At 44.2% G+C, this 22,122-nt stretch overlaps 1 protein-coding gene across 3 annotated transcripts in view; it reads left to right on the top strand.

Annotated features, from left to right (window-relative positions):
- Positions 1-22,122, top strand: part of SLC25A13 (solute carrier family 25 member 13) — a 119,637-nt gene that overhangs the window by 34,696 nt on the left and 62,819 nt on the right. For all 3 annotated transcript variants that reach the window (XM_083469060.1, XM_083469059.1, XM_083469061.1), the window contains one exon: positions 8,110-8,225. In XM_083469060.1, the coding sequence (XP_083325186.1) occupies positions 8,110-8,225 (116 nt within the window). The remainder of the gene's footprint in view (positions 1-8,109; positions 8,226-22,122) is intronic.

Raw genomic sequence — 22,122 nt, 5'->3', positions numbered from 1 at the left:
ATTCAGATTTGAGATCCAAGTCCTATATATAGAAATGAGTTCACTATTTTAAATCTCTACTCTGCCCCCACCAGCCCCTGTTTCAGTCTACCTGTGGTTATTCTTTTGGAGCCACTAAGTTTTAGGTCCTCATGTTACCTCATCTGTTTTACCTGAATGCCGCTTTTCTGCAAAACTGCTCCAAGTGGTTCACAACACATCAGGTGAACAATAATTAAAAAACCTCAAAACCATTATAAATCACAGTATCAGTAAGTAACAACATTGCATACGAATAAGCTACGCCAATTAAATAACTGAAATGAAATGGAAGAGAAAATAATACCAATTCAAAATAGAGTGGTAGCATTCAAAACATCGCCAGATTATGTACTTGTGACCAGTGGTTTGGTTCTGAGACGCCATCTTCATCATTCAAGGACGCCACCCAATTTTCTCACCTGGGATAGTGCAAGCACTCCCACCTTGGCTCTCACCTAGAGGGGACTTATGCCCACCATTATCATGGGGTCTTACCCCACATGGTGGCCAATAGCTTTCCTTTCACACTCTCCTACCAGACAATATGCCTTCAGCCAGGATGGGGCCCCTAAATAAGGTCTTGTGAAGTGACCCTTGACGTGGCAACCTCAAAAGGATTTTTCATTTCTTCCCTTTGGTTGTTATGAGGTATAAAAAGTCGCAACAGTGATTCTTTTGAATGGCCAAAGGTACATGTTAACCTGAGTTTATCCAAGAACAGTATTTTTGCCTCATACAGTGTTTCATGCCCTTGCTACAGTAAGCTGAAATGGTGCCTCTGCCCCACCCCATTCCCATCCAGGAGATTCTTGCGTGGCATTTTCTCGTGATAATGATCGAGACATTACTGAGATTTTGCATACACACACACACACACACACACACACACGCTATGTAAAATCCCCTTCATTATCTTTTTCTGCATGGCTGCTATGTTAATAATATTTCAGAAAAACGACCCAACTATCCACGACCTTTTCTCTTGCTATTGTGTGGCCATCTTGTTAGTCCTTGTGTCCCAAGTATCTCAGTGCCATTAAGGTAATGACTGAAACTCCAGAGCAACCTTTGAGAGCACCTGAATGCACATCTGTATGACTTTCTCTGTACAGTGCATGCATGAATCCCCTGCTCTGTTTCCCCCCGTGCTGATCCATTGTTCAGCCTCGCAAAGACAGGAGTGTTTTTTGCCTGGCTGTTTTCTTGCTAGGTGGATGCACTGCAAAACCTTTAGTGAGAGGAGGCTTCCAGAGGATTAGGTGGGAGGTCTGAGACCTGTTGTTTAGCTTCAGGAGGCCATTCAGGGTGCCTGTTACCCTCCCACAGATGAGCATGTAAAGAAATGTTTTACTGCAAATTGCACTCTTTAAAAATCCAACTGGCTTCCTCTAACAATCCATACTTTTTTTTTCTTTTTTTGCTGCTACAATTAAATTCTGCCCAATAAAATATGCCTGTTCTGCCAATCATAGCTTGGTTTCCAGTAAGCAACTCAAAATACTATATGGCTTTTATTTTTAGAAAGTGTAAACAATTCAAAATAATGCTTTGAAATGCCAGCTTTTCCCATTATTATTGATTTATCTCTAATCTACCATTTTTCAGAACAAGTTGTTTATCTAAGATTGAAACATTAAATAATAGGCATAGCTTACCCTGTGCCCCATTATGCTATTATGGTTAAATTGCTGATTTTAGTAAAGCATTGTAGCTTTTGTATTTATTATACAATGATGAGGATAATGATTAGTATTGCTAAACATGCAAAAGAATGGATGTTGCAGGAATACACACACACACACACACACACACACACACACACACAAGAATTTCAGACGTGTGTGCCTTGGGTACTTTTTCGTATAGCAGAAGTTAATAATTAGCCAATTTAAAGGTACCATTGCAAAATTGCCCTGATTTTGCTGGAAAAGATGTGGTTGAGCGTAGATCTCTTGCTGTTGAAGTCAGTGAACATTGGGCAGTTGTGGATGGCTGAGTTCTCTGCATATGGCACAAATAACTTTACCCCATTCCCACTGACATTTCACCCCATAACACAAAATTGCTTCCATGGGACGTGGCATAAAATGGCTGCCATGTCTTAAAGGAGCAGAAAAAGAGGCAGAGACCCAAAATGGTATATAGGCATGGTCCCTACATCAGCCACCCCCCTCCCCAAAATGAATGGGAATAAAGGCACCTACTTCAACCACAGAGAGAAACTCTTTACACTCTCCTCTGAACATGCAGTCCTTGCATCCACTGAAATGTGGCCCCTACATAAGGGGAAGTGCTCACCATAGGAGAGGCTGATCCAGTGTGAACTGGAATTGAGAAAGCAAAGCAAACAAGTCTCTCATGCACTGTGAATTTTTGAGGGCATATTAACTGAAACATTTCACTGGCGCCATAGAAGCAAGTGGTGTGCTCGAGTGCTGCGTTGACAACTCCACTGTATAGTTTTCCATGAATTAAAGCAAGGCTTAAGGAGTTTATAAAGCCACTCTTGGCTGTTCTTCATTGACGGACAGTGTGTAGGAGGAATATCCACACTACACATCTAAACCCATTTGAAACTGGTTTCACCGCCTTGACTTCTCCCAAAGACACCTGGCAGCTGTAGTCCTTGGGAGCCACAGGAGCTAACCAGGTTTTAAAACTGGTGCAAATATGAATGGTAGACACCATCTTGTCTGTTCTGCAGTCTCCTTTTTACCACATAAGTTATCACATGTACCTCCTCATAATAAATACCTCACAGTTCTTAAGTTAGAACCCAAGTGGCCAAAGTTCATAGGTCAAAAAGCCTAGCTTCATTCACCAGTCTGGGTCTCCACAAACCCCACAAGAGCTGTTCTCTTGGCTAGCCTAAGCCTCACTAAACAACTCCATATTGCTTCCCTGTGCATCTTGGCCTCCATTTCCCTCCCCTTGTCCCCTGTGCCAAAATTTATTTTGTTAGCTCCCTGCATAAGGGACCTGATGGCACTATATAAATCACATGAATATTAATAACTGATAACAGGCTACTCATTGCCCAGGAGATAATGGGTTTGCCACCAGCATTTGGGCATTGCGGTCAGTATGGGTAAAGAAGTGTTGGCTACCTACAGATGACCTCTCTGGATTTGGTGAGTCCTAGCAACTATTTCCCAGGCTTCTTTGTGTTCCAAAGTACTAAAGCAGGAGTGGGAAGCTCCTCTGCAGATGTATTTTTCAAAAACAACGGGCTTGTATGGATTTCATTTACAGAATACTAATATGCTTGACTTCGAAATCAAATCAAATGGGGGATTTGACTAAATTTGGCTAGAGTGGTTCCTTTTCTTTGTCCTTTCTTATTTTGGCTCGCCTTTCATTCTTTCATTGATTGATTGATTGAATAAATAAATAAATAAATAAATGGTCACAATATACTGTTCTTGCCAAGACTGAAGCAAAATACACATTAGCCAGCTTTGATCTTTGTGTTTTCAAAAAAAAATCTCATTTTCCTTACCGAGTGGTTCATTTCTCTGCTATTTCTAATATATTTTAAGTTTCTGAAATGTAGGTTGCAGGCTAATTTATAACTGAGCACTTGGTGCACAGTCTGCTAGGAGCTTCTCCTGCACAATCCTCAGTATGCTGCTGTCACATAATGGACCTCTTGCAAGCTGAGGTTCAGCTTGCTTTTTGGTAATCTAAATTTCTGAAACCAACAAATCACTTTCTATTTTCATTTTTTTGAAATGAATGTTAGTCTGTTCTCTGATCAGTACAAAAGATTCTTGAAGAGAGAAATTGTAGGGATATTCTAGATGAGCAGATAATGACCATGCAGGGCTGTGCTCTGCTCCCAATTTAGGAATTTCAGAATTTTTAGATCAAAGCTGACTGAATCAGCTGCTGAGAAACCAAGTGAATTTCATGGGAACACCTGACACGTAAACGGTTGAAAGCATGGAGCTTTCAGCTGTTCTTTCAAATAGTGTTTTCCAAACTTCTTTGCCAAGCCCTGATTCTAGTGGTTGCACTTTCTCACATCCCCCACCGGCCAAATGGAAAGCTGCCGCCCATCTAGCAAGAATCTGTTAATATCTTCTGCTGTCTTGCTTTGTGGTGGTGAACTGTGTTCTCTCAAGCAAAATCTTTGTTATGCAGGAGGTCTCCAAATTTGTGATAAGCCCATCCTTGTTCTCTGTACTTCCTTCCAACTTTCTCTGCCTCCTCAGTTGTCCTGTAATATGAAAATAGGAATCCTAGACCCTTCAGAACCCACCTTCAAAACCGATTCATATCACAGGCCCTTCTGTTTGCTGCCACTTCTACCTTTTCTGAATGGAGAAAGCTAACAGAGCAACCTGTCGCTTGGTGCTTGAGATGAGACAATGGGAGCAGCCTTATCCAAAGCCAGTCTCCAAGTCAGTATTGTCTGCACTGATTGCTGCCCAGGATATCACTGAGGGCATTACTTACTTAGTTGTTGTTGTTTAGTCGTTTAGTCGTGTCTGACTCTTCGTGACCCCATGGACCAGAGCACGCTAGGCACTCCTGTCTTCCACCGCCTCCCGCAGTTTGGTCAGGCTCATGTTTGTAGCTTCGAGAACACCATCCAACCATCTCGTCCTCTGTCGTTCCCTTCTCCTTGTGCCCTTCATCTTTCCCAACATCAGGGTCTTTTCCAGGGAGTCTTCTTTTCTCATGAGGTGGCCAAAGTATTGGAGCCTCAACTTCACGATCTGTCCTTCTAGTGAGCACTCAGGGCTGATTTCCTTAAGAATGGATAGGTTTGATCTTCTTGCAGTCCGTGGGACTCTCAAGAGTCTCCTCCAGCACCATAATTCAAAAGCATCAATTCTTCGGCAATCAGCCTTCTTTATGGTCCAGCTCTCACTTCCATACATCACTGCTGGGAAAACCATAGCTTTAACTATACGGACCTTTGTTGGCAAGGTGATGTCTCTGCATTTACTTAGTAATGCAGCAGATTAAACCTGGGCCCTCCTGCATGCAAAGCAGATGGGGAGATGCTGTCTCATTTTCACCTTACATTAGAGATGGGGGAGAAATTTGATTCAGTTTGCATTTTTAAAGGTGAACTTACTTGCGCTTTCTGAATCAAGATGCGAACCAAAACGCACCCATCCTTTGACATTCACACTTCTCCAGTTAAAAATGCATATATTAAAAATGTGTTTATAAGGCAAAATTGCAAGCAAAATTTATGTCCGGAAGATTCACACTAGAACGCTGATGAATTTTTGTGAGAACTTCCCCTCCCCCCCAAACGGTTATGGAAATGTGGATAACTGAAGTTAAGGTTGGGAAAATGAGAAACAGTGAAACAGAAATTGATATTTATTCCCTACCTCAGACACCTGACTGTAGGGGATTTGACCTCCCCCCCACCTCCCCCCCCAAGAAAAAAACCTGGTGCCATGCTGGTGGAAGTTAGCAGCCATAGGGAGCAAGAGGGAGCGGCAAAAATGACTGCTCAAACCAGTCTTGAGTTTGCTGGTAAGCTTGTGGAGAAATTGGCCTCAAAGCACAACTGAAGAATGCGGGGCAAACTCTCTTTTTTTGTCCCCTTTATTTTTTCCTTCTGTTAAACATGTCTTTGCCACCTCATTGAAGAAGTGATGGCACTTCCCTTTTTTCTCCCGTTAAAATGGGGAAGATAGTACCAAAGTAGAGAACCTCTGACTTAGAAGGCATCTTTCTGCTTGATTTATAATTCATCCATCTCCTCCTAGTTTCACATCGTTAAAACGCAGGGTCATTAGGCTTTACTCAGCCGGGCTTTTAAGTTAGACAAGGCCTTGCTTATGTAGGCAAAATTATTCTTAAGTAGCATATTGAGGTTCATGTTAATATGTGCTGTTTAATGAAACCTAATGATATTCAATGAAGGGTTGCACTATGCCAGAGAGAAAACTTGTTACCTAGGCAACTGCCCTTGTGCCGTATAGAGCTTGGAACATATGGCTATGTAACATGCATTATTTCAGCATCTTTAACCATTAGGAACCACATGTGTAATTGACTGTGAAAAATTACTGCTCAGTTACTGTATTGTATGGGCATAATAGAAGTAAATGAGTGCGTCATTGTTGTCGGAGTCGATCTGTTGGGAATCACTTGCAGGCCAGTCTATTTAAGGAGCAAAAATACAATAAGAAGAAAATAGCTGGTTTAATTAACATGTAAAAATTGGGTTAATTTGAATTCAGCTGGCACAGCAGATATTCATGTTTCCTCTGCAGTAGTCTGATGGGAGCCTCACATTTGTAGGCTTTCTCCCTTTTTCCATTAAAAAAAAAACCCCAACCCATTGCTTTCGTTAAAATTGAAATAAACTCTCTTAATTAAATATCTGACTCTTAGAGGTGTTTGGGTTACTCGACTGAGAAGAGCTTGATGTAGCCAAAAGAATCTTTCCCAATCCGGTGCCCTCCAGATATTTTGGATTACCACATGCTAGCTGTGACTTAATGGAAGCTTCAGTCCAAAACATCTGGAAAGTACCAGGTTGCCAAAGGCTGCTTTAAAGACAACAAATTTCATTTTGGCATGAGAGCTGTAGGCTAAAGTTCACTTCATCGGACCACTTAATGTATCTGAAGCTGGTTCTGCCTTATGAATAATGATTTTAGTCTTGTTAATTGAACATCCCAACTGAAATATCACAAATCTGCATTGCAAAGACTCTGGGGCCAGCATCTAATCAAATTCTACCCATACCTGCATAAATATGATTTTTATCCATGACAACAGATGCCAGCTGTTGAAGCTCTCACCTACATTCCAACAACTCAAGGAACTTTCAGAGGAAATAGATGCTAGCATCTTGTTTTTATTGCTTAAATGATGGTGTGAATTATTATCGTAACGCTGCATTGTATCACTTACCTTATTTATGTAATTTATATACTGACCTTCACCAAGAGAACACAGGGTGGTTTACAACATAAAATTACTTCAGGTAAGATGATGTGCTCCACGTGTGTGGAAAAGTGATGACGCTGTGATCCATCTGGTCAGTGGCAGAACCTTGCCCCACGTTGCCTCAAATCAGAGGAGATACTGCCATGTCCATCTATTTTGCAAATGATTAATCTGATGGGCAACTTTCGGAACACTTTTTTGGTTTCTAAAATGTGGTTCCACCCCATTTGTTTTTTTTTAAAAAAATATTACTCCATGACAATTGGATTGGGATAATTTGCATTTGAATTACTAACTTGGCAACTTTCAAACTTGCCATTTCAATTGTGCCACCATTCAAGATGCTAGTAGGATAATAGGAAGCTGCATTTATGGTGAGTCAGACTATTGGTCCGTCTCGCTCATCACTTTTTATACTGGCTGCCATTGGCTCCTCAGGGTTTGAGGCACGGGTGCCTCGCAGCCCTACACGGCTTAGGACCTGGGCATCTGAAGACGTGTCTCTCGCCTAGGATTTGAGGTTGTCTACAGAAACTCTTCTGATGGTGCCATTGTTGCATGAGACTAGACAATCTGTTGCTTTTCATGACTAGCAATAATACCCCAGTTATGGAACACTCTCCGCTGAGCTTTGACTGGCAAGAACCTTGGTTATTTTTCAGTGCAAGCTGAAGGCTCTCTTCTTCCATGTTTTCTGAGTCGGCCATTATGTGTTCAAGTTTCATGGCTATCCTGATACATTTATTAGATTGAGAATGGCTATACAGTCGTACTTTGGTTGCCGAACGCCTTGGAACTTGTATGTTTTGGCTCCAAAATGATCGAAAACCGGAAGTAAGTCTTCCGGTTTTGAACGATTTTCAGAAGCCAAATGTCTGGCGTGGCTTCCGATTGGCTGCAGAAGCCACGCTTTGGTTTCCAAACATTTTGGAAGTCAAATGGACTTCCAGAACGGATTCCGTTTGACTTCCAAGGTAACAACTGTATTTTAAATATTATTCTATTTTGTTTTTACATTATTATACTTTAAATTGTTGTGATAGTTGGGGAGGGGCCACATATAATGAGGGACAGAAATCTAATAAGTAAATTCTTTACCTGCGAAATGTTCTTTTGGTGATTACACCTCCTGAAAAAATGGCTTTCTTTTTCCTTTCGTAGGTTGATATCCTTTCAAGAATTTGTAGCATTTGAATCTGTCCTCTGTGCTCCAGATGCACTGTTCATGGTGGCATTTCAGCTTTTTGACAAAACTGGCAAAGGAGAAGTTACTTTTGGTAAGACCTGCTTTTTCCTTCCTTTCCTCACCCTTCTTCCTCTCCCTCCCATGTGAGAAATACTGCTAAATTAATATTTCTTTATGAGTCTACTGCTATCTGGTTTCTTAAGTGTTATATTGTTAATGGACTTTTAAATGTTGCTATTGCAGATCGGTGTTACTGGAGAATGCTTGACCATGATATACCCAGGCATTGCCCCAAACCTTTGCATTTTAGACATGTTAAAATCGTGCTGGTTGCTTTGTTTTATTCTGCTGGTTTTTGTGTTTTGACATTTTTAGTGGGTGAACTGGCCTGGAACCAGTTTTGATGAAGGGCAATATATAAACTTTAAATAAAACAAATTAATAAGTTGGGAAATGCAATATACTGTCACTATTTAAAAAATGAAAAGGAAAAACTTTAATGAAACACTTCCAGAAATTCTTCATAGGCTTGTAATTTGTGCATGTTCTTCCAGACACAAGACACGTGACTAGGCAGGTGGCAATTCAGTCCTACAGATGTCAAGCACTTGTCTAAATTGTTTTCTAAGAATAATACCTCAGTGCCCACAGTTTTAAGTGACACGTCTTGGATTCATGGAGCTGATGTTGTAAAACACTTTTAATTTTAAAAAATGTATATTTTGTGTGTATAAAGAAATGTCTCAAAGAGAAACCCAGCTTTTGTTTTTGTTTCATAACCCTTTTTGGTTTAACTTAGGGCCTACATCTTTCTGCTCTTTCCTGCAAATATACGTGTGCATTTCCTCCTCACACGCAAAGCTTAGTTCTTTTGCTGCAGAATAAATGTCTTGCACAGAAATATTCTGAAGTGTCTGCTTTCCATTCAGTGGGAATATTGCGCAGGAAATATACTTAAAAGATGATGCTAATTTGATGATCTAATCAGGGCTCGATCCCAATGAGTCAGGGAATAAAGTATAACCAGTGATAAAGTCCACAGAGTCAATATTGTCACTGAAGTGAATCTCATTTGGTTTATCGGTGTATAATGCTTAATTCAAAGCATATTATTATCTTCATGTGGAAAATAATATCCTGAACTTTGAGGCAAAACATAGCGACATAAAGCAACTTGTAGATGATAACAAGACAGAATTTAGGGAGTAATACGGATTAAGAATGGAATAAGAATTGCAATAGAATTGAATTGACAAAAGTAATTCATCAGTCATTTAACAGGAGATCTTACCTCTATCTTCCTCCAGTCCACCTAGTTGTCAAACAGTTTTCCCAGTAGCATATTCCCAATTTTCTACTATACCTTGCATTTGGAAGAAAATCCATAGTTAGCTAGAGTTGGGTGGGGGCAGGGGGGGGCAGGAAGCATGCACATTTTTGAGATCTGTGTCCTAGAAAACAGAAGAAGGGGGCAGCTGGGGTCCAGAGGCATGTGTGGGACTGACACACACACACACACACACACACACACACACACACAACACTGAGAGCCAGTGTTGCATAGTGGTCAGAGTGTTGGACCTGGGAGACCAGGATGCAAATCCCCTACTCAGCCATGAAGGTCACTGGGTGACCTTGGTCCAGCCACTGGCTCTCAGCCTAACCTCTCTCACAGGACAGTTGTGAGGGCTTAACTGAGGAGGGCAAGATTCATGTAGTCCACCTTGAGCTCCTTGGAGAGAAAGGTGGGATAGAAATAGAAAAAATAATTTAATATGTAGGCAGATGAGGTTGTTTTATTAGGATGACTGAGGCACCATCCTGGAGGAATTGCAAAAGTAAATACTTTTAACACCCACCCTCCAAAAAAACCCTCAAGTGGCACTTACTTCTCTCCCCCCTACCCCCACTCGTATCCTTCCATTTTTACTCATGGAGACTCCTTGAGAAGTTTATCTCAGTCTCCTTTTCTGTGACCAATCATTCGGTTTGCATAGTAGCCAATCATGAAACACCACTATGTTCAGGTTTCTGCCACCCATCTGTAGGTCAAAAAGCATATACAGTGGTATCTTGGTTGTCAAATGGCTTGGCTCCCGAACAAATCGGCTCCTGAACTCTGCAAACCTGGAAGTATGTGTTCCGGTTTATGTACATTTTTCGGAAGCTGAACTTCCGACGCAGCTTCCGATTGAGTGCAGGAAGCTCCTGCAGTCAATCGGAAGCTGCGCCTTGGTTTTTGAACGGTTCCGGGAGTCGAAAGGACTCCCAGAATGGATTAAGTTCGACAATCAAAGTACCATTGTGTCAGGGAACTGCCATCAGAGCATCAGGTGGTGGAGGGACTCAGGCAGGATGAAAGAGACTCAACTGCTGAAGCAGGGACCAGCAGGGGGAGGAGTGGGTCTCTGAGGGAATGCGAGCAGGAGGGAGGGCTCAGGGAGGCTTCCAGCGAGAACAGTGGGGAGGTATCGGAGTCTCCCATAGGGAGACCCACACCTCGCAGGAAACTGTCACGCCGTGAGTCCAGGAGACGCGTTTCCGTTAAGGAACTTCTTTGCTGGAAACGCTTCCGCAGACAGCCACTGTCGGACTCTACTAGTGACTAGAGCAGACATGTCTGAGGAGCTCCGTCACACACGGAGGTTTGTGGGGTCGCACAAACTCTGAGGGAGCACGTTTTCACGCACAAGCAGCTAATCAAACCCTCACAGCAGTCCGACAGTCTTTGTACGCTGCCTGTGCAAGAGAAGGCATCATGAGCGAACCAACCGGAACCGGAGGAGCAGGGGCTGGAGCTGGTCCAAGCTTGGAAGATAGATACCGAGCGTTGGAGGTTCAACTGGCCCTGCAGACGGCGAGGTTGGAGGAGAGAAGGGCTCAGGATGCAGACAAGAAGGGGAGAGCCACGCAATTCCCCAGAAAGGTACCAGGATTGGTGCAGAAATTTGGGGGGGACCCCAAGGACTACCATGCTTTTAGGACAGAGATGCAATATGCCCTTAATGTGCAGTTCGATGAGTTCCCTGATGAGGAATCGCGAGTTGCTTTTGTAATTGGGCATCTTGAGAAAGGGGCTAGAGACTGGGTTCGACCCCTAATGGCAACGCACAATGACATACTAAAGGACACAATGAAGTTCTTTCGTGCAATGGATATCATGTTTTCCAGCGATATTGAGGAAGGGGTGGTGCGCAGACAGCTAATGGCTTGTAAGCAGGGAAGTCGATCTGTCCGTGAATATTGGACTGAGTTTACCATGCTGATTCACAGACTGAGTTGGGATTTATCGGCGGCACCCGTTCAAATGCTATTTGAAGAAGGTCTTTCTTCGGGGGTGAAAGACGAGCTGGCACGGAGCCCCAGGGCGGAGTCTATGGATCAGCTGACCAAATCTGCGCTGACCATAGGAGCGCGGCAGGAGGCAAGAGCCTTGGAGAGGCGGGAAGGGAGAGGGGAACGTTGGAAGGAGTTCCGCATTCCAGACATTCCTGAGCCAGCTTTCCCGCCGGCAGAGCCGATGGAAATCGGAACAGCGCGCGCGCGCGCGCATTTTCAAAAACCAGCGAGGGAGCTAAGAAGGAGGGAAAGGGCCCCCGGAAATGCTATCTCTGCCAACAGCCAGGCCACTTTGCCAGAGTCTGCCCCCAGAGGAAGGAATGGCAAGGGATGGTGGGAGCTGTTGAGGGGGGAGAAGAAGGGGGAGCGGAGCAGGTAAAAGCCAACGCCTGGTTGCCACAATTGGGGCACTGCAGCCAGGCCAAAGAGCAGTGAAAGTGCCCGTGCCAGAAGCTCCTCGACCTGCTCTAGTGATTGAAGTGTCGCTAGAGCTGCAGAATGGGCACCCCCTAAAAATAAAGGCGCTATTGGACTCAGGCAGCTCCTGCAATTTTATGAGCAAGGAGTTTGCTGCTGAACACCAGATACAGACCATCCCTTTAAGCAACCCCCTGCAGGTGACCACGATTGATGGCAGGGAGTTGTTGGGAGGAGGAGTCCGCTTGCAGACTGTCCCAATGATAATGAGGGTGGCAAGGCACACAGAACTGATAGCGTTTAATGTGGCCACCCTGGGAGGCGCTCCCATTATTTTGGGAATGAGCTGGCTAGCTCTACATGATCCGCTGGTTGGCTGGCATCAAAGAGTGGTGTCCTTTGGTTCAGCACATTGCCTAGAACACTGCAAAGGGGAGAAGGGTTCAGCAGGGGCCCAAGCCACCCTAGCAGGGACTGAAGTAATGGGGAAGGTGAAGGTACCACCACAGTATGCAGATCTCAGCGACGTGTTCAGCGAGAAGGAAGCTGACCAACTACCACCTCATAGACCCTTTGATTGTCAGATCAATTTACTCCCAGGAGCACAGCTTCCCGTGGGCAAGTTGTATGCCATGTCAGACAGGGAAATGCAGGAGTTGCGAGGGTTCATTGACAAGAACCTGAAGAGAGGCTTCATCAGAGAGTCCAAAGCAGCAGGGGGGAGCCCAGTGTTCTTTGTGGACAAAAAAAATGCGGACAAGCCGAGACTTGTATGTGATTTTAGGCGGCTGAATGCAGTGACTGAACCGGTGGCGTTCCCTATGCCCAGAATTGATGATATTTTGACCAGGGTGAGGAAGGGAAAGATTTTCACAAAGCTGGATCTAAGGGGGGCGTACAACCTGATACGCATAAGGAAAGGGGATGAATGGAAAACCACCATGTTTACCCCTTTGGGGGCGTTTGAATACCTCGTTATGCCATTTGGATTACAAGCAGGCTCCGCGTGTTTTCAATCTTTTATGAACCACGTGCTGGGCCCTTTGCTCTACAAGAATTGCGTTGCCTTTCTAGATGATGTGTTGGTGTATTCTGAGAATGAGGAGCAACATGTGAGAGACGTCAGAGAAGTGTTGAGCAGACTGCAAGCCAACAGGCTGTGGGTCAAACTGGAGAAGTGTCGGTTCCATACCAAGGAGGTGGAATTCCTGGGGTACCGCCTGTCAGACAAGGGATTGGCCATGGATCCCGGCAAGGTACAGGCAGTGCTGGAATGGAAAACACCCAAAACCAAGAAGGATGTGCAGAGGTTCCTAGGGTTTGGAAACTTTTATCGTAAGTTCATCCGCAACTTCGCCCATCTGACGGCGCCCATCACTGACTGTCTCAGCAGTAAAAAGAAGTTTGTATGGACGGCGGAGGCGGAGCGAGCGTTTGAGGAACTGAAAAGGGCCTTCGCCTCTGAAGAACAACTTCTGCATGTGGATTTACGAAAGAAGCTAAGGGTTGAAACAGACGCATCTGACAGAGCCATAGGGGCGGTGCTTCTTCTGCAGCCGGGGAAGGAGGAGTCAGAGTGGCGTCCGTGTGCCTTCTTCTCGCGGAAGCTGAACAAATCCGAGAGGAACTACACGGTGTACGACCGAGAACTGCTTGCTATTCATGAGGCGTTCCGGAGATGGAGGCATCTGCTAGTTGGTGCACAACATAAAGTGCAAGTGTGCACGGACCATAAAAATCTAGAGTACTGGAGAACGGCGCGAGTGCTCAACCAAAGGCAGTTGAGATGGGCCCAAGAGTTCTCCAAATTTAACTTTGAGATTTGTTATGTGCCAGGCCCAGAGAATGTTAGGGCGGACGCTCTCTCACGCAAACCTGAATATTTGGAGGGGGAGGGAGCACCCGAAGAAACCCATATCATTCCAGAGGACCGCTGGGTGTGTGGGGCGACTTTGGTGGGGCAAAGGGAATTGGTAGAGGGTACGGTGCAGGATGCATACGCCCAGGGGAAACTCAGGGATCTCAGAGGGGAGGAAGACAAATCCGGTGGTTTTGAGGAGAGAAATGGGGCATTGTATTATAAGGGAGCGTTATATATACCTGAAGGGGAATTGAGGGAGAAGGTACTCAAGCAGCTGCACGATAGCCCCACAGCAGGGCACTTTGGGCAACACAAAACCATGTGGCTGGTTACCAGGGAATTTTGGTGGCCCAAGGTCAGGGAAGATGTGCGGGAGTATGTGAGAGGGTGTGAACAATGCCAAAGAGCCAAGGGGGAGAGGCAGGCGCCGGCTGGTTTATTAGAACCACTGCCCACACCTGAGAGACCGTGGGAAGCAGTGGCAATAGATTTCATGACTGATCTGCCAAGGTCTAGAGGGAAAACAGCCATCATGGTTGTAGTAGACCTGTTAACTAAAATGGCCCACTTCATAGCCTGCTCACATGCGGTTACAGCAGAAGAAACCGCCAAATTGTTTGTAGAGAATGTGTTTAGGTTGCATGGCGCCCCCTTGAGGGTGGTTTCAGACCGAGGGAAACAATTTACTTCCAGGTTCTGGAGGAAGCTCATGAGCTTACTGCATGTAGAGGTTAATTTCTCGACGGCCCGTCATCCTGAAACCAACGGGCAGGCGGAAAGAGCAAATGGGGTTCTCCAACAATATTTGAGGTGTTATGTTAATGACAGAGAGAATGATTGGGTGGAGAAGTTGGCGTTGGCAGAATTTGCCTACAACAATGCAGAGAACGTGTCCACGGGGATGAGCCCCTTTTTGGCTAATCACGGGTGCCATCCCAGAGCCTTCCCAGGGGGGGAGGGGGAGAACTGGAGCGTTCCAGCTGCAGAACAGTTCGTGGAAGAAATGGAAGCGATCCATCGCCAGCTCCAACTCAATTTAAACAGGGCTAAGGAGGAATATAAGAGGCAGGCAGACAAAAACAGAAGGGAAGGTGAAAGCATCAGGGTGGGGGACCAGGTGTGGCTGTCAACCCAAGGGTTGCCATTCAAAGGAGGTTGTAAGAAATTAAGACCCAAAAGGCTGGGTCCGTTTGAAGTCATACAGCAGGTCAATCCAGTGGCTTTCAGGCTCCGGTTACCGAACCACATGAAGCTGCACCCAGTTTTTCACAGGTCGTTGCTGTCACCGTATAGAGGAGACAGTGAGGGGAGGGTCACTAGGGGACCAGCAATGGAGGAGAAGGAACACAGCTACCATGTAGCGGAGATCCTCGATTCCAGGTGGAAGGGAGATCAAGTAGAGTATTTGGTAATGTGGGAAGGGGAACCGGAGTCGGAAAACACCTGGGTTAGGGCAGAGGATGTCAATGACGAGGTTTTAATAGAGACTTTTCATCAGAGGTTCCCACGTAAACCTCAGCCTGTAGCGAGGTTCCGAAGGGAATACTTTGCCACCACCGACGAGGAAGAGGAGTTGGAGGGGTTCCCAGATTCTGAAGAGGAGGAGGATTCAGCTGGCCAGGACGACGATCGATGGAGAGAATTGTTCGAGACGTCAGAAGATGAGGAAGATTCGTTTCGGGGTTTTAGCCCTTCACCTCCCAGGGGGGAGGAATTGGGAGGGGGTGAGGGGGGCCCTGGAGGGGAGGTGGATGTCAGGGAACTGCCATCAGAGCATCAGGTGGTGGAGGGACTCAGGCAGGATGAAAGAGACTCAACTGCTGAAGCAGGGACCAGCAGGGGGAGGAGTGGGTCTCTGAGGGAATGCGAGCAGGAGGGAGGGCTCAGGGAGGCTTCCAGCGAGAACAGTGGGGAGGTATCGGAGTCTCCCATAGGGAGACCCACACCTCGCAGGAAACTGTCACGCCGTGAGTCCAGGAGACGCGTTTCCGTTAAGGAACTTCTTTGCTGGAAACGCTTCCGCAGACAGCCACTGTCGGACTCTACTAGTGACTAGAGCAGACATGTCTGAGGAGCTCCGTCACACACGGAGGTTTGTGGGGTCGCACAAACTCTGAGGGAGCACGTTTTCACGCACAAGCAGCTAATCAAACCCTCACACATTGTAGTGTTTAAAACTAATGTTTCCTTGATGGATACCTATTGGAATTAATTACTATGACTAAGTATGGTCCATTAATTTCAATGAGTCTGCTCTGTGTAAAAGTTAGTTGGCTACAACAGTGAGATATAGATATAGATATAGATATAGATATAGATATAGATATAGATATAGATATAGATATAGATATAGATATAGATATAGATATAGATATAGATATAGATATAGATATAGATATAGATATAGATATAGATATAGATATATATGCTGTTTCCCCTGGGAGTTCAGACAGTACAATTGTTCTGCTCTGCAGCTTGCTAAAGTTAATGGTTCTTCAGATCTAGCAGGGCCCAGATTAACAGATGGTTCCCAGTAACGTAGGTTTTTATATGCAGTATAAGAACAATTTATTTCAAATTCTCATGTGAGAATTATGCTTTGTATCCCCTGTAGCATTTATATAAGTGTAATATCTTAGCAATAATAATAGCTCAGTGACTGAGACATGCTTTGTATACAAAAGATCCCAAGCTTCTCCTTGTAAGGTAGGGAAAAAAACCTTCCCGTAACCCTGTCAAGCCCCTGCCAATCAGTACAGCCAATACTGAACTAGTTGGACCAATGGTCTGGCTTGGTATTTGGCAACCTCCCATGTTCCTTTTAGGCTTTGTTTTGTAAGTCTGTTGGATTTGTGCCATACCACTGAAATCCAGCTTCTGGCTATAACCTGGCTACACTTTTAGGTTGCTATGCTGGTCACTGTAAATATTTTCATAATCTGTTAAATATTTGCAGTATACTGCTTAGCATTAGATTGCGTTAATCCCAAATAGGGCCAACCTACCCCCTTTTCTCTTTTCTCAGCAATCTCTTTTATATCTGCATTATCTTTAGAAGTTCCTTTTTAATTTTAGTCCTAGTTTTAGGACCTTTGATTTACCCAAACCACTGTTTAGGAACACAGAGAATCAAGGACTTTCCTTCCTAGCCTTCCCAGCCCCCCTTCAGCAAAATTACCTGCTACGTATATTGTTTAAAATAAGGAAGGCTTAGTTGTTTGTTCCTAGAGACAGCATGAAACAGGAGATGGTAGTGTGCTTTTGGCTTGCAACGGATAGAGATTGCCTTAGCCTTTTGTATCACATTGTACATGGAGCTGCTGCTTTTTGCCAGGAGTTAAAGATCTCAGCAGGAAGGTGGAAGGAAGTTTAGTTGGCTTTTAAATTTGAGACAGAGAATAAACCATTGCTTCTTACTCCTGAGTGTTGACAGGCACATAAAAGCTGATAATGTAAGTCCAGGGGTTTAAGAGGCTTAACAGTTTTGCGTTTTTTTGTATTACTGTATTTTAATGCCTCATTAAAGAGGTAAGAGTTCTTTGATATCCTTTATTAGATGGTTTAATAAAGAAAAGTTTAGATGCTTGGGTCTAAATGTCAACATTTTAAAAATTAACAGTCCTTTTAAATAACCTTTATCTTTAATTCCAAGGGCTGCACTTGCGCAGGGGCAAAGCAAATTTAACAACTTCTGGCCTTGCGTACATCAGAAGTAATTGCTTGGAACTCGCATTGTCTTTTTTGCAGACACTGCAGCACTAGTGCAAGGCAGACAAAGTCTCCATTTTACAAACAGAGTAAATAAAAGCCTGTCGGGTTACCTTAATTTTTAAGGCGGTTAAGTCGCCGGCTGTAGAACGACCCTTGTTGGCCTATTTGGATATCCGTGAATATAGGCAGAAGAGATCTGGGAACCAGCTGGAAATGCTTGCAAATGGAAAATGATAGCTAAATGAGAAATAGGATTTTTACCCCACCATCCAAAAAAGGCATACAGAGATCATTAATAAGACAATCCCTGTCCTCAGGCTTACAATCAGAAAAGCATAACACAAAAGGAAAAAGGATTGTAAGGGAGGCGGGGGAAGCAAACTCAGGCACTAGTCCCCGTTTATGATGTTCTTATAATAACCAGCTGGAATAGAAAATAATTCAGTACTGCAGAAACAATAGAGATTATTTTGGCAGCTTAAGCAAATGCATTACGGGATAAACTTTTGTGGATAGGTACATGGAGTGTCACCCTGAGTTTCGTGTTGGCCTTCTCCTCATTGGAAAACGAGGCCACTTACAGAATGTCGCTATTCTGCAGGTAGGATTCAATTGCGTAACGGCAAACTCAAGTTGCACAATTTAATTGGATTTGGTGCCCTTGTGCGACAACTCCCGCTCCTGCCACAGAATGATCCAACTTTTTGCAGGAAGGAAAATGGCAGGGGAATGCACTGGAGCCAGTGGGATAACAGTTGCTTCACTTGGCATTGTAGAACCTTCCTGAAAACAAATTAGGATGAATGCCGTAGAAGCAGGTTATCTTTATGTGACCTGAGATCTGTGTCACACACGACAAAATTTCCTTCACAGAGGTTTTAACTTGTAGGAAATACAGTGACTTCTGCTTGTAGCTGATATCCTGTGTTTCATGGGCGCATGCAGCAACGTTGAATTGTGTGCATTTTGCCACGTGTTGTGCGATATTGCATGCAGTTTCTAGCAGGAGAGGACTTTATGTGCAGGGAACTCCATCTTGTGTGAAGCAACCCACACTTGTTACCTCGTTCACTCTTAACACCATTTAGGGTGCAGTGCTGATGCTTTGGGAGAGAGGGAGAGCTGGAAGGGGGCAAATACTTTAGCTCTAATCTCCCCCCTGAATGGCAGAAATAATGTAAGATCTGGTTAGGTCATTTGTTAGTTTTAGTGTCATTTTTTAAACTGCTGTGATTAGTTTTGAGAATAGAAATGCAATTTCTATTTATTCAGCTGTTGTTGAGTAAATATAGACATCTACTCCTGGCCAGTAGAGAATGGATATGGAATGCACGATGGCCAGGTCCACTCTCAGCCTCCCCCAGGTATAGAATTGGCAGCTCGAAAGAACTATCCTTCCTCTAAACTGGTTGTAAGCCAATCCTAAGGAAGCATGTTGGACATCTCAGGTGATCAACACTAAATTGCAATTCACACTAGTGAGTTGGCTGTTGCAGACATCCACCACGGACATCCACTACAGAAAAATACATATTTATTTTTTTAAATGCACAAGGAGACAAAAAGGAGTAGCAGATGAAATGATCAGCCAAAATCATATGGACTGGTATTCTGGAGTGAAGAAGTATTGCACAAATAGGCCCCAGTCGTGGGCACTCTTCCTCATACCTGTATTGTGCTACCCAGTTTATTTTTTTGCATAGGTTAATAATGTGTTGTCTGTTGAAATTGCCAATTGGCCAACTTTGAATCTTGCTTAAGCGGTGGGGTTTACCCGGAGCTATCCAGTTGGGAGCGCTTCTTCTGTACACCTAGTAAGCACAGAGTTTCTCCCAGTCTTGGAGAAAGGGAATCGTAGGAGAGAATGAAAACCTTCCCTTTTGCTTAGCACCAGTAGGCTGCTCTTATACCTGAGGCAGAGGTGATCATCTGAGTTTCCTATTGATTGCTGCTGCAGTCTCCCCTGGCCCAATTAGAAAATGCACACAAACACAACTCCACTGTGTCAAGGAGGAGTTCACCGTGCCCAGGTCAATTTCCCCCTCCTCCTTGGGCAGGCCCCTCTCAGTAACAATAAGTGGGCTTAGTGCATTCGGGTATTTGGGTTTCTCGTACGGCTTTGTTGCAACCATTCAGAATCATCAGAGTGCAGGCTATCAGGAGCAGAATTACCACTCGTGAGCATCCAGAGTTTAACAACGGAATACAAATTCACACCAGCAAGAAATTGTCTTCTCTGTTGTTGTGGGCTATCTTGTCAAAGATCAGGAGAACAGCGCAGAAGCTCTTCCAGTTCAATGGGTCAAAAATTCACTCTTTTATGAAAGGCTAAATGTGGATTTGCACGAATGACTATAATGCCTCCAATTTTGAAAGATAGAGGTAACGGAGAGCACTTCCAGGTAGCAGGACTGATTTCAGAATGCAGCTTGTTCAAATGGCTAAAATATTGTGCTTTCTGCTTTCTTCGTTTCTACTTAAAAAGAGAGAGAGAGAGAAGGAAAAAATAGGTATGGAGAAGGTGGGAGAGAACCAATTTGAGAGTAAATTCAAACAGTATAAGGTCACTGTCTGGTTAACTGAGAGCTGAAATATAACCATCCTTCATAAGACGACGGTGTGGAAGAAAAGGCCCATTTACTAAGCAGCAATTTTGGAAGGAATTTGACCTGCCTCTACTGGGGGGATAAACCCCACCACTGCTGTTGTGTGGCAACATTGCTACAGTCTTGAATCTCAGGCTGGTTCAGTTGCAAATAGACACGTGTTGCGTCCGAAAGATAAATTCCATTAGAACCATGTTTGTTTAACTCTGGATTCTTTCATGTGTAATGCTTATTAAACTCGAGAGTTGTCTTGCTGAAATCAGTAAAATCTTTATTGCCCAATAGGTAGAGAATCTGATTTCATGTTTGCAAAGGACAAAATAAATGGGGGTAACATTACCATGAAATGGTCAATTGAGACAGGAACTGTTTCTTTACTTCTATCAGCTCATGTGCCATTAAGTGGGGCGGGGAACAAGACAGTAAGGGAAAGACAACATTTTGACTTTTTGCATGTTAAATGCATGTCAAATAGATGCATTAAATTAATGTCAACATGTAGCATGGGATGAAATGAATTTAAAACCAGCTCTGTACAAATGAGCATTATGCCTTCTGACTGTGGCTCCCATTTTGACAATTTGCAACCCAATTTTCAGTGCTTGAATTACGTGTAACTACTAGTTTCAGACAGCCAGAAAAGGGTGTGATTTTGCTTAAAATAGGGAGGAGTCAATGGGGGGGTGTTGCATTTCAATATGGGACCTTCTGTCTGTTTGCCCATAGTTCTGGACACTGCCCCAGAGGGAGTCCAAAATCCTATTTTTTATGTGGACCTTTGTGGTAATGCTAAGGATGCAATCCTATAGTTATGTACCTGGGAGTAAGTCCCACTGATCTCAGCAGGGCCTACTTCTGGGTGGACATATATAGAATTAGCTGCAAGTTTCCCTAAAGCCCACAGAAATATGGATGGAGATGTGAGAATTCTTGTATGACTGCATCCAAATTGGTCCTCTGTTTTGTGGATGCAGAAGTGTTATTGCTGTCACAGTCCTGCTTGCAGGCTTTCTAGAACTATCTGGTTGGCCACTGCAGAACAGGATGCTAGTCTAGAAAGGCCAGAATTTCTCTTGCTTATCTAGCAGGGCTCTTACGATGTTCATATGCTACCACAATTGGGGCTTTTGTAAAAAGGTGCCTACGGAAGATCATGATAGGGGTTTATAAAATGCATACATGTAGCAGAGAAAGTGGATACAGAGACAACTCTCTCTCTCTCTCTCTCTCTCTCTCTCTCTCTCTCTCTCACACACACACACACACACACACACACACACAAATGTTTACAACCATTCAGTGAATCAGGACTAATGAAAGAAAATACTTTTTCACACAACTTACGATTTTCTGAATTCACTGTGTCAAGATGTGAGAATCGCTGCTAGATTTAGAAGGATTAAGAAGGCAATCAGACAAATTCATGGACAATACGTCTGTCAATGGATATGAGTCATGCTGACTGCATGGACCTTTCAGGTTCAGAATCTGTGTTGTTCCCTCTGTTTCCAGCGCTTATGTATGTGTGCCATTGCCTATGTAGCCAAAACAGCATCACTGCCACCAGCAAAAAAAGAAGGTATCATTAGGCTCTCCAGGTGAGAGGGGACCCCCCCCCAAAGATTTGCAGAATTGCAAAAATAAAATCTGTCACTGGTCCAGTGGCGTAGCGTGGGTTGTCAGCACCCGGGGCAAGGCAAGTAATTTGCGCCCCCTAACCCGTGGATTTGCGCCCCCACCCCCCCAGATGTTGCGCCCGGTGCGGCCGGCTCCCCTGCACCCCCCACGTTATGCCACTGCACTGGTCCCAGCAACGTTGTGGTCAATCTCTCCTAGATGTCCTTTCCCACTGGCAAGATTCAGATTATCTCCCTGGTTTTCCAGGGAGTTTGGGGCGAAGGCAGCAGTTGGGACAGTGTTATGATTGTGACAGAATATTATCTAAAACACTTACCAATGGGCTTTCTGTGTTTTTTCTGTGTATTTTAACGAACTGAATAGAGTGTGTATATGAACTTTACAGAGCATAGCTTTTGTTGTTGTTGTTGCTGGTT

This window comes from Podarcis liolepis, assembly GCF_965112155.1.
Source record: "Podarcis liolepis genome assembly, chromosome: 12".
In the NCBI taxonomy this organism is placed as follows: Eukaryota; Metazoa; Chordata; class Lepidosauria; order Squamata; family Lacertidae; genus Podarcis; species Podarcis liolepis.
The sequence above is the reverse complement of the archived record's forward strand: the minus strand, read 5'-3'. Positions and strand labels throughout refer to the sequence as shown.